This window comes from Haliaeetus leucocephalus, unplaced genomic scaffold (genome assembly GCF_000737465.1).
Source record: "Haliaeetus leucocephalus isolate CR32 unplaced genomic scaffold, Haliaeetus_leucocephalus-4.0 Scaffold93, whole genome shotgun sequence".
Taxonomy (NCBI): domain Eukaryota; kingdom Metazoa; phylum Chordata; class Aves; order Accipitriformes; family Accipitridae; genus Haliaeetus; species Haliaeetus leucocephalus.
The window spans coordinates 256402-272089 of NW_010972529.1; the positions used below are offsets into that span (position 1 = coordinate 256402).

The following is a 15688-nucleotide window of genomic DNA, read 5'->3' on the forward strand; positions in this document are numbered from 1 at the left end:
GGAAATAATAAAAAAAAATGCAGTCAAGCTTTCTTTCCTAAAGTTCACTCAGTTTAAGTACCCATGCTCCAGGCAGTAGTTGGTTTGACATAAAAAAATGAGAATTTTAAAAAGTGGTTTTGAATTTAATTTTAGTACCCCAGTGTTTAAGAACTCAGCTTGAGCCACCAAGAATAACTTTGGTTTTCAGGCAGTGCTGACCACCCATCCTTTGGACACCTGATTTCGCAGAAGGTGTCCCTTTCTGAGGACAAATGAATAAACAGGGATTTGATTGTGCATACCTTACAATTACAAAAGTACTTGTTGTATGAAAATGTGATGCACTTGTGCATTCGTGAGCATACAAATTCATGCTTTATGCATGTGCAGACACTTATACCCTTTTTTTTTTTTTTATGAACACTCAGACTTTAAATCACAACAAGCACAACCCCCCAAACGTTGTAGCTTACATACATTCAGTGCATTCAGAGTCAGCACCGGTACTGAAGGAAATTGTATTTGCTAAGGCTTCTCTTCTACAAAAATAGATAAAATTAGCCTATTGGAAGGCAAGAAGTGAACAAGGAAGTTACTGAAAAGCACTAATCTATAATTTAGAGTAGAAGTAAGATCTTTTCACAGATAACATATAACTGTGTACTCTCAGGTTTCTCTTTAATACAAAGCCAGGGCACAGTTTTGTATTCCTGACCCCTTTTTGGTACAGGGCTCTCTCATAAGCATCAGGACAAGAGTTCAAGCTGCTAGTGCTTCTGGTTTTTGAAAGCTACAGAAGGCACTGCAGAGAAATATCAAACAGTCAACAGGCTGGAATAGCTTCCTGGTTAGATAGTAACAGGAGGAAACTTATTTTTCTGTAATGACTTCCCTTTGAGACTCTTAAAGCACTTCATAACCACTGGACAGAAAACTGGGACTTGTAGTCATAGGTTGTACTAACAGGAAGGATGGAGACACACTGCCATAATGGCACTGCTAGAAATAAAATTCCGATTTTCCATTTCGTTAGATCAGATTTATACCACTGATTTCAATTCGGTTACACAGGTGCAATGACAAATCCTGCCTATGGTGCTTGAGTGTGTAAGGTATGTTTGCTGGGCCGCTGCTTTGTAAAGCTGTGCAGAACAGTGCTCTCCTCCTGAGCTGGTAAAGCTTTATACCACTTTCTTCTCACTTTTCATTTATGTAAATGCTTATTCTGGTGCAATTCAAAGGTGAATACCCAGATTGGTGTGTGTCAGCCTTCCTGGACAGCATGTACTGTGTGCACACCTCCAGGCTAGCAAAGCAAATCCTGCCACTCATCTTTATTAGGAAAAGTGCAGACCGCACGTGTGAAGTGGGGCATGAAAATGAAGGCCTTACACATGCATCCTTTCTACTCTCTCAGGGCTGAGAATAATCAAGCTGTGATCTGCTGAGGGTGACCTTCATCCAGGGAAAAAGGGAGGTATCACCACTCCCAATTCTTTGGGAGGACAAGGCTTCCTCCTTTCCCTTGAGTCTTCTCCTATTAATCTGCCTCCCTGCAGTTACATGTCACAACCTCCCCTGCTGTAACTTCTGCTTCCAGTATGGACAGAAGTTTTGCATGGGATGGACAGGCTTGACAATTTTGCAGAGTTGTTTTTAGACGAATCGTCTGTCCCAGAGTCTGTGTACACTGAATACCAAAATACCCATACGCAAATATTTTCAAGGGTCTGTGTGTTGTTCAAGTTCAATGCGACAGAATTGCCTATTTTATCTTGCATTTTTATCATTGCTGGGAAGGAATCTGTTCCACTGCACTTGACAACACCACTGCTACAGCACTGGCTGCTCAGCCTAATGACAGTAGTCCAGGCTTTTGTTGCACAAGCAAATGCAAATACAGTTTTCAAGTTATTGACAACAAGCACAGATCACACTGCATCTTGGAAGTCTGTAGAACGTCAGCTTTTATCACAAAGTTATTTTTCTACACTTATCTGCGGAATAGCTAAATAAATAAGGTAATTGTTTAAACAAAGAGACAGAAAACAAAATACCTCTCTCTCTGCCATCAGCCCACTTCGGGAACTCCTAAAACTCCCACGGAGTGAAAAGGTCAAATCCAGCACTTTGTTTCTCTCAAGGCCTGAGCCTCCCTAGGGCTTTCTGGTCAAATAATGTAGCTACTCTGCAGTGAAGACTCAGACTAGACTTATTAAGGGACTGACTCTTTGCATTTTACATAACTCTTTACATTTTCTTGTAATCTTGCCTTTTAACACTTGTGTAGTTCAGTAGATGTTAAAAGCTAACCTTACCCTTTCTCATGTGCATACCTTTCTGCAAACCAGAGATGTTATTCTTTTCAGTTATGATTTAACAAGACAAGTTTTTTTCCAGAAGATCCGAGAGGCTTTCAAGCAAATTTATTAGCATTATCTTTGAGAAAAAAAAAAAAAAGAGTTCAGTTTACTCTTTCAAATGCCAAAGAAATTGCATTTCAAAAACCTCCAATTAGTCATGATGTGAACACAGCACAGCCACCCAATGGTAGCCCTGTGCAGTCTTTAAAAAACACTTATTCAACAAACATTTTACAGGTTAGACCAGTATTAAATATCACCGAAAGAGCACACAGATGAAGGCAAGCCTGGGGCATGCCATGCTCCTTAGAGTAACAGGAGCCTGTCTGCGCCCCTGTTCCCCCTGCCTCCCTTTCGAGGTTTCTGCACGGCAGGTGAGTAATGCCTCTGCCCCAGTGAGATCAGCCCAGTTAAGCTGCTGTACCTACCTCCTTGCTGCCACCTTCTCTCTGAAATGCAGTGTATCTTTTTAAACATCCCTCCCATACCTGCATGCAAACAGGAAAAGAAAGAGGCAGTCTTCATAGTTCTTCTAAATGCTTTTGGTGTTGTCCAGCCTTTCACGCTATTTTGATCTAAATTGGGGGGTTTTGGTATTCATCCTGTGTACATTACTCAAGCTGCACAAGACTATATGGATTTAAGCTCCTCTTTGCTTAATACAGCATTTTCACATAGGCACATGTTAACACAAGTGATCAATGAGGGGTTTTAATTAGGTTTTTTTCTGAATAGAGAATGGAAGAAAGCACCCTGTGAAGAAATTAATTGTATAGGCTTGGGACTTCCATTGAATAGGATTAACTTTGCTTGAGACAGTAGCATTCTCACACAACAGTCAAAGGCTTTTTATTGCTTTTTTGCAGTTTTCTTAATACACAGATCTGCAATTAGCAAAAAAAAAAGGTGGAATGATCAAAGCAAATTCAGAAACATGAAATGACACTATTACTAAATAAGCGTTGAAAATCTCCTTTAGCTATCAAAATCTGCAAAGAAAAAGGAGCGGGGATGGAATTTTGTGCCAGAAAACTTTTGGGATAACATGTAATAAAACAGGGATTTCAATGCTGGAAAGAGGATACACATCTAAAAACATGCATGGTTGAAGCAATCAAACCGGAATCATTTTCTTGTGGTATCTATGTCTAGTCCGATTTTCACTTGAAAGGGCCCCCCACACAGGACAAAAATGAACAAGTGATTTGCTAGATTTAGATCACTCAGAATTGTTTTTTCAGAAGCAGGTTATTGCTACTGGAAGCAAGTAAAATTCCCCTAAAATCATTAGGATTTTTTTTTGCTGCTAAGCAAAGAATGCAGCTTCTCTCCCCTCTCTGTCACAGAGATCCCAGCTCCAAAGCGGTGGCTGCCTTACCCCTCCCCAGGCCAGCACTGCAGGCTGGAGGGACTTCGAGGCAGCTGCTGGGATCTAGTTTTTCCCCAGTTTTTGCAAGGAAGGAACAACTCAATACTGAACAACAAATATTGGATTGGATAGAAACCACACAAATCAGAAGCCAAAGCAGAAACAGAATGGGTGGCTCTTCCAGAGAAATGTTGTTCGTTTTCTTTTACTTTCTATCAAGACACGCTTGTAAAGTTAGCAAAAAAACCTGCCCCGGGACATCAGTTTTGTACTCTTTCTGTATGTTCTGCCCTGTTAAAGAGCTTCCTGATTTGCTGAGGAAGGCTTCCTACTCCTTCCTTCTCCTTCACTTCTCCATCCCATCTCTGGGCTGCGCTTGCCTCTCCTCCACCCAGGCCCTTATCACCACCTTTCCCCCTTCTTCTCTCTACAGCTGCCTCTTTCACCTACAGCTACCTCCTTGTTCCACCATACAGGCTGCTGTGGATTCCTCCTTGTCCACCTGAGTCCACCTTGTCTGCTGAGTCTGTGCTCTGGGGTTTAAGTACTGTGTCCAGGTACTCCTAGACATGCTTTACTATAGACTTATTTAGTTGTTACAGAGTTGCTCTTGGTGCTTAGAGCTGACCTTTCTTCCCTGTTCTCCAAGTATTCAGCTAAACAGATCTGGCTATAACAAAAAGTCCTCCAACTTGGTGTGATGCAAGAGCTTCCCCTCAGTGTTGAGGAAGACTTTTCTAATGGAGCCTACAAGGAAAACTGGATGCTGGCTTTGGACTTCAGGAAGCTTAAATGCCAAAGGAAAATCAAGAAGATGATACCAATCACCAAAGCCTTCTTGATGATTAACATCTTCAGGCCAACTAAGAATCTCTTGGTCTTGAACATAGCCACTTCCACCTCCCCACTTCCCAGAAAGCCCTTGCAGTGCCAGAGTTTCTATCAGTACTCTTTTTGTAATTGCTGAATCTTTGCCTTCTGATAACTGAACTGAGGTATCTCTTCAATTCATAGAAACCAAAATCCACACTTCAAAACATTTCTGAAGTGTTTTAATGCTGTAACTGGCAGATAACCACTGGGGAAACACTCTCAGCTGTTTGGAGAAGATCTGGATCAACCATCAGTAATTCCTATGGGGTAGTGGTACTCTACATCTGCTCAGTGAAGTTGGGTGACTGCTTACCCAGGCATAAGTAAAAGCAGACATAATAAAAGACCTCTGGGGTGATACATTTGAATTATTATTCAAGACACTGCGTTGTTCCCATACACTGATTTAATTTTTCTCTTCATTCTCAAACACTAAATGTTTCCCACATTGTGACTCTGGACAGCAAGGTGGTGTGGGGGGTATGACTCAGCAGCTATTTATCTACTAGTTTTACTCGCCTGCTGTTTTTTCATCTCCTAATTATATTTCCAAAACTGGACTATGTAAAGATGGAAAGGGAAGGAAAGTAGGCTTTACCTCCAATTTACCTATGCAGGGTGTGGATTTGTTGAAGGTTGCAGCTGTAACAAAACTGACCAGTAACTGATAAAAGGAAACGTAGCGATCACAGCACATAATTTCAAAACACTGTTTAATTGTTAGCTGACTGTATAAGAACAACTTAGAAAAAGTATCAGTGCAGTTGGGGGAAGGGCATGTTATTACATCCCACCTATGACACTCATTTGAAACATGGTTGTTTGGGACATTGTTAGAAATAATACCATGAAGAAACCATGTTGTTAGAATAAACCACCATCTCTTTGGGCAAATTATTTCTTTGCTGCATTGGACAAAGAGATGAACCCAAGGTGGTATTAATTCTGCTGGAGGTCATCTTGCAGCCTCGTAGAGCTCTAGATTCTTTTACTCAAAAGTTTAAACCAAACCCTCAGCAATAGCACAAGATTCCTCCAGTGCATACCATGTTTAGGCTACAGAACCATTCTGTATTTTAATCAAAATGTATTTATCAATCAGCTCACTGCAACTGGTTAATGAAAAAGTTCAATCACTTCTGGTATGAAAATGTGTTACCATTTTTATTACTACAGCCCCTTTCAAGGACTGATGAACATTGGGTATAAGGTTGGACAAGAATGACTGTCTAAAACAGCTGAACTGAACAATTATAAGGAAATAAAATGCAGAAGCTCCTTCTTAGCTTGAGCTTCTGTAGACAAGGGACTTATTCTTTGCACCAGAACAGATACATAAAAGCAGGTAGGTTTTGGTTACCCATCTGTGAGGGAAGACCATTCAGATAATTTGCCAAGTGCAGGTTTGAAATACCATTCTCATTTCTTGATTTCAGCAATCTGCTAGTATAAACTGGAAAGCTGAAAAATGCTTATATGATTTTTACAGGACTGTTATACCTGCTATGCTATATTATGCAAGGAAATGTCAAATGGCTTATAGAAACAAGTTGTAAAATCCATTGTGTCAGGTGGATGAGTCTTTAAATAGCTATAGATTTTTAAAGTTTTAAGTAGAAACAACACTCATAGATGTTTTTTCCATAACTGTATGATAAGCCTCCTTTTGCCAAAGTTGGTAGCATAGTAGAAGAGTAAGACATAGACCGAGTCTGTTGGGTTGTTTTATCACTGAAATTCTGTCTCCTATCCATAATCAAGGAAGAAGGCTGCAGAACTAGCTGAACACATGCATATTAAATGCATATGATGAGACTGTTGCTTAGTCTCTGAATATGTACTGATTATACTGGAAGTCTAGCTAAGCTTGATTTGAAAATTAGGGAAGAGAAGAAGGCATACTCACCAAGCTTCCCTAGAAAATTGTATGGAAATTCTTGACATTTAGCACGATCTGGTGCATTCTTTGGGTTTCTATAGGTTATATCTAAAAATAATTCAGTGAGCTCAAAGGATAAATTATCTCTGTTAAGGGGAGCGGGTAACGCTTAGAGAGAGATCATGGTATAAAGATGCATCCCACAGCCCAAATTTTCTAGTTTTCTGAAGATACTCCATCCTTCTTTGTAAATTTGGAGATGATAGAGAACACAGACCCACAATAGGCAAGATAATCACCCGTATTTTCTTTCAGCTTAATGGTAATATTACAACAAAGAGCTTTTGTGTGTCTCCAAGAGCCCTACTGAAGGCATCTTTGCATTACAAGCAATCCAAAATATAAGGAATTTCTGCAAAGAGGAAGATTTTTGAAAATAACTCTGTTAGCTTTTGCAACTTCAAAAGTACTTCCTGAGAGACAGAGGGTTTATTCTTTGTGTAGCTCACCATGACATCCACAAACCAAATTACAAAAAAAAAAAAAACCAAACAAAAAAAACAAAAAAACCCAAACATTAACAATTCTGTGTTTCAGTCCTTTCAGTGATTAAACTTAGATCACCTCAACTATTTTGCTTCATAATAACAAGGCGTCATCCTGCAGGTGCATACATTCAGGCCCTGGCCACGTTTTTCAGACACATGCTCTCTTTTGAGCCTCTTTCTTTTCCCCACATCTTCTACCCCGGCAAAGTCTTGTCCCTCAACTGCCACGTCTGTGAATTTTGCTTCACATTCTTCTTCATCTTCCTTACTGAAACTCAGACTCTTTTGAGCCACTCCTGGGGAAGACAAGCTAAAGACCCCTCCCCAGACTTTTAGTGAAAAGAACCCCTTGCTAAGTTGTGACCCCCTCCCTTCTAACAGTGCCTTGACAGCAGTAATAATTCAAAAAGATACAACTCAGAGTCATCAAGCTAGTGCCGTTAAGTTTTATCTATGCTTTAGCTTGCTTCTTCCTTGCAAGGGGCAGTTCCCCCCACCCCTAAAAATTAAAGCCAACTTTTTTCCAAGTCTTAACCAGTGCAGACAGCAAATTAATTTGATTAAGAGCCACATAATGCACATTTTCCTGTAGATAATTGGTAGCTTAGGTAAAGGTGCATTGCAGGTGACTTTGACACTTCACAGACAGACAACCTGCAACATATATTTCACTGCTTGCATATCACTCACTAAAGCCACACAAAAACTAAATGCTGAGAACTGATTTGATAGGAATGTTTCTGTGTTGCAGGGAGCAGAGGAGGATAGCAAGTATTTAGGGAGATAACATTTCCTGGAATGTCAAGATTTAGAATTGTGTTTGGATTTTGATGGACGGAGTCCAAATGCTATCAGCTAAGCTAAACCAAGAATTTTCTCTGGTTGGCTGCAAGCTAGTAGAGAACTAAAGGTTCTCCACTCTTCAGGTAGTGAAAAAAATATTAAAAGGAATCAAGAGGTAAAACTAATGAGGCTGCATCGAAGTATTTTATTCTAATGTTTTATGACTATTAAGTCCTCACATGTTATGTGGTAAAAGCAGTATCACCCCTTTTGATGCACCACACCTGGCTACAGAAGGCCCTGTGCTGAAAATAGTTGGAGGCAAAGAAAGTTACAGCAGTAAGTATCACATGTTCTTGTCCTATTCGAAATCTCTCATACACACCCTCTTACAGCTGCACATGGACATGGCTACTTGCCTAGATGGATCTTTGCTCTGACAAGATTATGGCCATTCTTATACAAGACCTATATAGTGTAAATGTACGCAAACTGACTCAAACATGATTTAATTCTGTATGTACTCCCTGAATTTAGTATGATGTTTTCTTAAATGAAGGATACAGTCATTTTAATGCTTAAATCAAATATTTAATCCATGTTGCGGAACATACCAGAAATACCAGTCCAGCTGTTAGCTAATGTTTAACTTCAGAGGTCAGACTCATCCAAGCTGTAGCTGTTCTGGTATCATTACTGCTAGATTAATTTGGTCTCTAGTATCTAAGCATCTAATCATGCATCACAATGAAAATCCTATTACTAGACCTCCATACTGTGCTTATTTTCTCAGCCCTTAACCATGGCTAACAGTTGTGATAAATGAGAAATCTGTAATATCACCACTGTTTCACAACTCAATTAAATTACTTGAGTTTATCTGTTTTGGAGGTAAGAAGAATCCCTAGACAATGTTAACAATATGAGTTTGAACTAAGTAAAAGATTTTCATTGAACACTCGGCACTTCTGCATTTCTAACTCCCACCTGTACATGATAACCACAGTGGACTTCTCCTCACTGAACTTATCCAGTCCTGCCTTGAGTTTGTGAAAAATTTTGCACCCCCAACATCCTTTGCTAAGGATCAAGTCAGCTGTGACCCTAGTGGTTTTATTTGAGATGTCTTGCTCTTGTTCTTGGAAGAAGCCGTGAAAAACTGATCTCTACCCACCATCTCCATGTCATTTGTGCTGTTATAGGTCACCACCATATCCTGCTCAACCATCTCTTTTCCCACCTAGACTCCTACCTTACCTAGTCCCATCTCACTTAAAGGGAAGCCCTTCCACATTTTGTCACTCTTGTTGCTCTTCTCTGAAGTCTAGTCCTGTGGTATCCTTTCCGAAATGGTGGGATCTGAACTGCACACAACAGGCAAGTGCCAGCAAGCAAGTGATGTATGCAGTAGCTCAACAGCACTGTCTCTTTTTTTACATCATTTTCCTATTACATCTTAAGGATTTAATTACTTTTCAACTGCTGTTAAGCAATGCGCTGATGTTTTCATGCAACTGTCTATAACAAGCTAAAGATCTCATTCCTTGAAAGGATCTGGTGGTAATGTCTGGCCCAGAGTCCACCATTTCTTATGTGCAGATTTTTCTCCCATGTGCACGTGACTTTTGCTTTTCTTCCTTTTCCCATGAATGGCAAAGTCCTGGTCATTTGTGAACCATCACAGTTTCTACAGATTCACTGGCATGAGAACAAACTGAAGAAAAAAAGGTGGACTAGAGGACTATATCCTCTGTAAGTGAGAAATGTGGAAAGTAGGACACAAACTATTTTGTCAAGATGCAGTTTTGTGGGTTTTTAGAATTTAGTATTAGTCAAAGAACACTCTCAATTGAATTTTCAGCAGGAATTGAGCTTAAAACATTTAGATCTAAATCACATACCTGGTAAACTACCATGCATATGATAGTGCTAGTGACTAAGAGAACTTTAGTGTGCTCCTAAAAACACTTTCCTTTAATTGTCTGTTAAATGACCATGAAGTTTATAGCAGAAGATTCCACTGTCTAATGATGGAAGATGAATAACAGACAAAAACCATTTGTGTTTTTATTATAAATACCATTATTTTCCTGTTTATTTGGTATGTTTCTCCAAAACTGTAGGTGTATTGCCATGTTTTCTGAGGTGCTGGAGACATGCATTCTGGACATGGATCAATGTTTTCATATGCTAAGGACCAAATTCTGCCCAGTGCATGCCCTACTGCTGCCTTCACCTTTGGTCAAAATTTGGCTCTAATGTCTCTTGCTGCTTCAAAACAATTACAGTCAAATCAGACAAACTTTCCAACATTAAATTACAAGTAATTTGTTTTGAGAAATTACATTCTGCATCATTGCTCATACCATCATCTAATAAGATGCCAGGAGAACCCAGATGCTCCTGGTAAGAACCAATGCTGTGCTGAAAACTAAAGGGCTAATAGCCGATAATCCAAGAGTCCCCACCAAACATGCTCCCGACCATTTGAAGTGGAGCATGGCTGGGATGGAAACTTGCTCCATTGTCATGAGCATGGGTGGAGTTGCTACTTTGCTTTGCTGGCGTAAATGAAGTGGGGTAGAGCAACCAACAAAGCCAGGATCTATCCTATGCTAGTTGCTGTGCAGAGCATGGTCAGAGATGGTCCTTGGTCCCCAAAACTTACAGGTTAAGGCTGGAGCAGACGTAGCTTCACATGGATCAAAAGCAGGTTTTATCAGCATGCCACATAGCTCAGAAGGGTATGTGCTGCAGCCAGCAGTGCTTCTGCCTTTAACCACCTTTTCATTTTTCCCTTTGCCCAGTATATCCCACACTCAGTTTAAAGGGAAGGTTATCACAACCCTTACTTAGCAATTCAGGTGTAAAACAAAATGCTCATCTTTAGCCCTTCTCAGACTGCCTCACTCAGAGAAGTGGGGAGCAGGGTCATTTGTCACCTCTATCTGTTGGGAAGCAGACAAAGAGAAAGCAGAAATGAGAAAGGAGTAGGAGGACTCCTGCCCTTACCTTCACATAGGGCAGGCAAAGGAGCTGCCTGGATAGAGAAGAAGGTATCCAAGCTGTCCCATAAGCAGCTGAAACCATTTAGAGCAAAAGAGGAGTGAAAGAAGAATCATGAAAGAAGACACGTGTCACAGTTCATTTTTCTGAATCAGTGTAGCTGTGCTTCCCCTCTAATGCAGGGCAACCTGCAAAACTGCAATATGGTTCTAAAGAGATGAGACAGATAATGAGTGGGAGAACCAAAGTAATATTAACTGTTGAGTGGTCTTTAGTATAATAAATTGTTTTTCCTCAGTAGGTAAAGCCGAGTGATATAATTCGCTGAGTAAAAGGAGGAGACGCTTGGCAGCTTGGCACCAGTACTAATGAAGCCAATAGCCTTCCCTGCTCTCTCCTTTTGGCTGGCTCTCATTTTGGCTGGCTTCCTTGGCATACACATCACTGGCAGTTTTGTAAGAAGTCAGAAGAACCATACGCTAATTTTCACCAAGGAAAACACAATTCGCAACTGCAGCTGCTCAGCAGATATCCGTGATTGTGATTACTGCCTGGCAAACTTGATGTGCAATTGCAAAACCGTGCTGCCTTCTACCATGGAAAAAACTACCTACAATAGCCACCTGACCATTTGGTTCACAGACACCTCCGTGCTGGAGATGCTTCTCAACTTCACAAGGGTGTGGGATCTGAAGCTGTCCTTCTGTGGCACCGCTCCTCTCCCAACAGAATACTTGGCTATTTGGGGACTTCGAAAGCTCCGGGTAAAAAAAGTCAAGGGACGATTTCCAGAGCAGAGTGTAACCATCTACAGCAGCAGCAGCAATGAAAAAGAAAACTCACTTGCGGTGCACAACAAAGACAGGCAAATGCTTGTATATATTTCTTTTCTGGATACCTCGCTTTTCAATGGATATTCTTTGCTGAAGTCGTACAGTGTGGAAGACGTCTCTAGTATCATGGAGCATTTCCCCAGCCTGCTGTACTCCGATGTTTTCTCAACATCAGATAACAAGAGCTATGTTGTAACATTCATTTACTGAGTTATTTAGTAGTAAAGTAGTCAGAGGCACAGCAAACTGCTGAGAGAGAGATAGGACTTCTTTAAGTTTGTTTGGTGTGGCCAGGAGGAGCTGTTATGGGATGGACAGTTCTGACTGTGATAGCACTCTACAAGGAGGGGTTTAAAGTAAGACAGACTCATCAGACTAATTCAGTAAATGCTTTCTTAAAGAACAAAGAAAATGTGAAATGACTGTTTTAGAAAGCATAGGTACAAATTCTTTTTATATATTGTAAGCTAGAGAATTGAGATCTGCAAATAAATTTTGTTTTAAGGTTGTGCCTCAGACAGAAGAAGACATAACCATGTATGTCCAGCTGTAGAAGAACCTGAGCCTCCCAGAGAATCACTCAGGTTAGATGGGAGCTCGGGAAGTCTCCAGTCCAACCCCCTGCCCAAGCAGGGCCACCTCTGGGATCAGACCAGGCCCCTCAGGGTTTTCTGCAGTCAGGTCGCGAAAACCCTCAAGCACAGAGCCTGCACAACCTCATTGGGCAACCTGCTCCACTGCCTGCTTGTCCTCATGGGGAAACTTTTTTCCATGTCTTAACCCCAGTCTTCCCTTCTCCAGGCTGAGCAAGCCCAGTTCCGTCACACTTTTCTCACCCTTACATGCCCCAGCCCCTGACCATCTTGGTGGTTCTCCACTGGACCACTTCAGCTGATCCATATCCTTCTTGCACTGCGGGGGGGCAAAACTGCATGCAGTACTCTGTATGCAGTCTAGTAAGTGCCAGGACAAGGGGAATAATCCCTTCCCTCCATCTACTGGCTGTGCCCCTGTCAGTACAGTCCATTGCTGTCAGGTTCAAGGGGTGCAAGGTGGTTACAGGTTACTCAAACTGGGGGTGCTGAGTTGTCCTTGCTCTTGGCACTTGGTCAGAGCTGGGAACCCTCTGCTTGGGCTGGGTGACACAGCCTCTTACGAAAGCAGGCACAGGCTATGCAGGCAGCCTCCAACCTCAGCGCGCAACTGAAGGTGTGTTTGGGGGATGACCAGGAAGCTGTGTTCTCTGCCAAGCCATGGCACACATCATGGGAAAGTACCGGCCAAGAGGCCACCTGACAAGTGAGACACCACGCTCACAAAGACGTTTTTCCCAGGGAAAGGCCTGTCTCTTGCATGTTGGGCGTGCCAATGCCTGCAATTTCCCCAAATGCCAGGAACTTGACTTCATCTTTTGTGATAATGGCAAGCTCTGCTCATGTTCTCCCCTATGAGAAAGAAGAAAGACCCCATCCAACGACTCTTGTCTCATAAGGGAGGCTAGGCTTCTGGCAGAGATGTAGCAAACAATTTTCAGACACGTTGTGGGAGAAAGATTGTTATCCCCTGGAAAACGTATGTCAGGACTATTTATATAGCCCAGAGTCTGCTCCTTGCCCATGTCTGCAGGATTTGCATGCTATGAGATATGATTCAGCCCAGGATCCATCCACATAGTACAATAAAGGCTTTGGAATAGCAGCTCCTAACAGTCTTGCATTGCCAGCGGAGAATTACATGAAACTGGGATAAAATATGTGTGCTGAGGAGAATGGCTATCAAGATTCTAAGGAACCAATGAATTTACTTCAACAACTTTAAAGAAAGACTTTTTCTGTAACTGTAATCAATGATGGAGCAGTTTTGCTACGAAGCAAAACTTAATTTTTCAGAATACTTAAATCCATACTTCCATTACTGTGAGCTTCCCACTGAAATCAACAATGTGGTAACTATTGAATTAATGGAGTCTATTTGCAATTGCAAATTAACAGATTTAAGCACACAGGTGTTTGAAGGCTGGGGATTGAACTGGATTTAACTCAACCAGAGAACTATTAAATCAGCTGTTGTAAAGACATCGTTTCCTTTGTCAGCACTTTGGCAATAAACCATAAACCTTCTCCCCAAATCACAAATATTTCTAGTGATACCTCTCACGATTGTGTGACAGGTTACAAAATGGTTAGGAGCTGGAGCTGGGCTGAGAGAGATTGGCAGCGGGGTGGGAGGGTGGGGGAATGTTCTGAGCACATTACATGCCTGGAATGTATTACAGACACAGGCAAATAATTCATATTGTCTGCCCAGGAATCCCACGCTCCAACTGTCTGTGCAAAAGTACTAACCTTGCCTTCACAAACTGGCTAATCACTTATCCTGCACAGGATAGTGTTGTTAAAAAAAAAAAAAAAAAAGAGCTGGCACACACAAATATATTGACTTCTAAATGTTACCAACCGTCTTTAAAATCTGGGAAAATCAAACCCAAATGATCTTCAGCAAATTCACTGAGGCTCTGCTGCCCTCTAGTAAAAAATGTGCTAAATAACAGAGTACTTCCACATTGCCATGACAGCAGTGGTTGGCTGCTGTTACTGTTCAAAATTCACACCTGCAGCAGTAACTGAGAATGTATGTATTCTGGCCTTGTTGGGAAGAGCCATGAGATTAATAAATCCATGGGCTTTCTAACACTGCAAGTTACAGTTCCAATTACTTTTGCCACTGTAGTGTTCTTAATAAGGCTGACGTAAAAGACCTTTTATTTCTGTGCCGAAGTAAGCACTGCAGAGATTTTCCTGGAATCAGGAAAAAAAACCTCAATTACACGCGCAGCAGAAATCCACAGCACCAATATTGCAGTGATCTTTTCAACTCCCCTGCTCTTCTCCAGCAGATACCAAAAACCTGATCTTCCCAATTTCAGTTTTATATGTCTTTGCCATATAAAAGTACTGCATTAGAAGCTTGCAGAATTTTTTCAGAGCAATGCATAAAAAACATATACCACATATGCTGTGAGTTTTATTAATCCTGTTGGTGGAGGTTTCTTTTATCTGCATGTAAACTACACACAGCAGTACATTAAGCATCACTCTGCAGAAATAATTATGTGATTTTTGTGAATCTGTTTTAAATCCTAGCGCAAGACTCACACTTAGCCACACTCAACACCCTATGTTGTGTGATCATATATTTATAGCAATTAATATTTGTATACACAATGGTTTAATTCTCCATGTATCAGGTTCAACCTGTATTTGCCAGTCTTCAACCCTGATGTGTGATTGTTGGATATGCCAATCAAAGGAAATTGAGGCAAAAAAATGGAGATAGGAGCTGTAAATTTACAGTTTTCCTTCCTATTAGTAATTCTGGTGCGACTTTGGGAAGTCAATACAGATCGAGAACAGCACGAAAGTAACGCAGCGCTTTCTATGGGAGATCTTGCTGTGCAGTGGCAGCGAGAGGCTGCAGGAGGCCAGCCAGGCCCCTGCATCTCCTCCTGGGCAGACTCCCAAGGTGGCTGGCAAAGACGGGCTGCAGGGGAGTCTGGCCTTCCTGGTATGGTGGGAAGGCTGAAAAGAGGTCCCTCCAGAGCCCAACACTCATGCTTGGAGAGACTGTCTTTAAAAAGGCCTGCGATCTTTTAGCAGATGCCACCAAACTCGTGGTTTTTCTTCTAGTCAATGCAGCAGCCACCAAGGCCGGCCCAACTGACTTCTGGGGATCCCCCCAGGCTAGATGAAACCGAACCCCAAAGGGCCCTGCACATGAAAGACGCTACGATGGAGCACTAGCGAAGAGGGCCACCACGTCACCTGCCCCCTCCAAGCCAGAGGCCCAGATTCCCTCAGGGAGGGCAGGGGCTTTCCGGCAGAGGCCGCGCAGAGTCGGGCAGCCAGACGAGCACGCTGGCCGCCGAGGGGATGACGGGCGCCGGGCAGGTGTTTGCACCCTCTCCGGACGCCTGCTGCCGCCGTCCCCAAGCTGGCTGTGGAGAACAAGCCCACCGGGCGGGGATGGGAGGGGCCGAGGCCAGGCGCCCCCCC

General features: G+C 42.0%; 2 protein-coding genes across 2 annotated transcripts in view; both read left to right on the plus strand.

Annotated features, from left to right (window-relative positions):
* The first annotated feature begins 11171 nt into the window (after window positions 1-11171).
* Window positions 11172-11846, plus strand: LOC104842737 (chromosome unknown open reading frame, human C21orf62). Its single transcript, XM_010585254.1, has one exon. It carries the CDS (start codon window positions 11172-11174, stop codon window positions 11844-11846), a length of 675 nt encoding a protein of 224 aa, XP_010583556.1.
* A 1639-nt stretch (window positions 11847-13485) lies between these two features.
* PAXBP1 (PAX3 and PAX7 binding protein 1) overlaps window positions 13486-15688 on the plus strand; it is a 30839-nt gene continuing 28636 nt past the window's right edge. Inside the window, exons 1-2 of the mRNA XM_010585326.1 lie at window positions 13486-13581; window positions 15030-15200. Coding sequence (XP_010583628.1) covers window positions 13486-13581; window positions 15030-15200 — 267 coding nt within the window. The remainder of the gene's footprint in view (window positions 13582-15029; window positions 15201-15688) is intronic.

Coding starts and splice junctions, on each gene's coding strand:
- LOC104842737 (XM_010585254.1), top strand. CDS start 11,172: ATGAAGCCAATAGCCTTCCCTGCTCTCTCCTTTTGGCTGGCTCTCATT.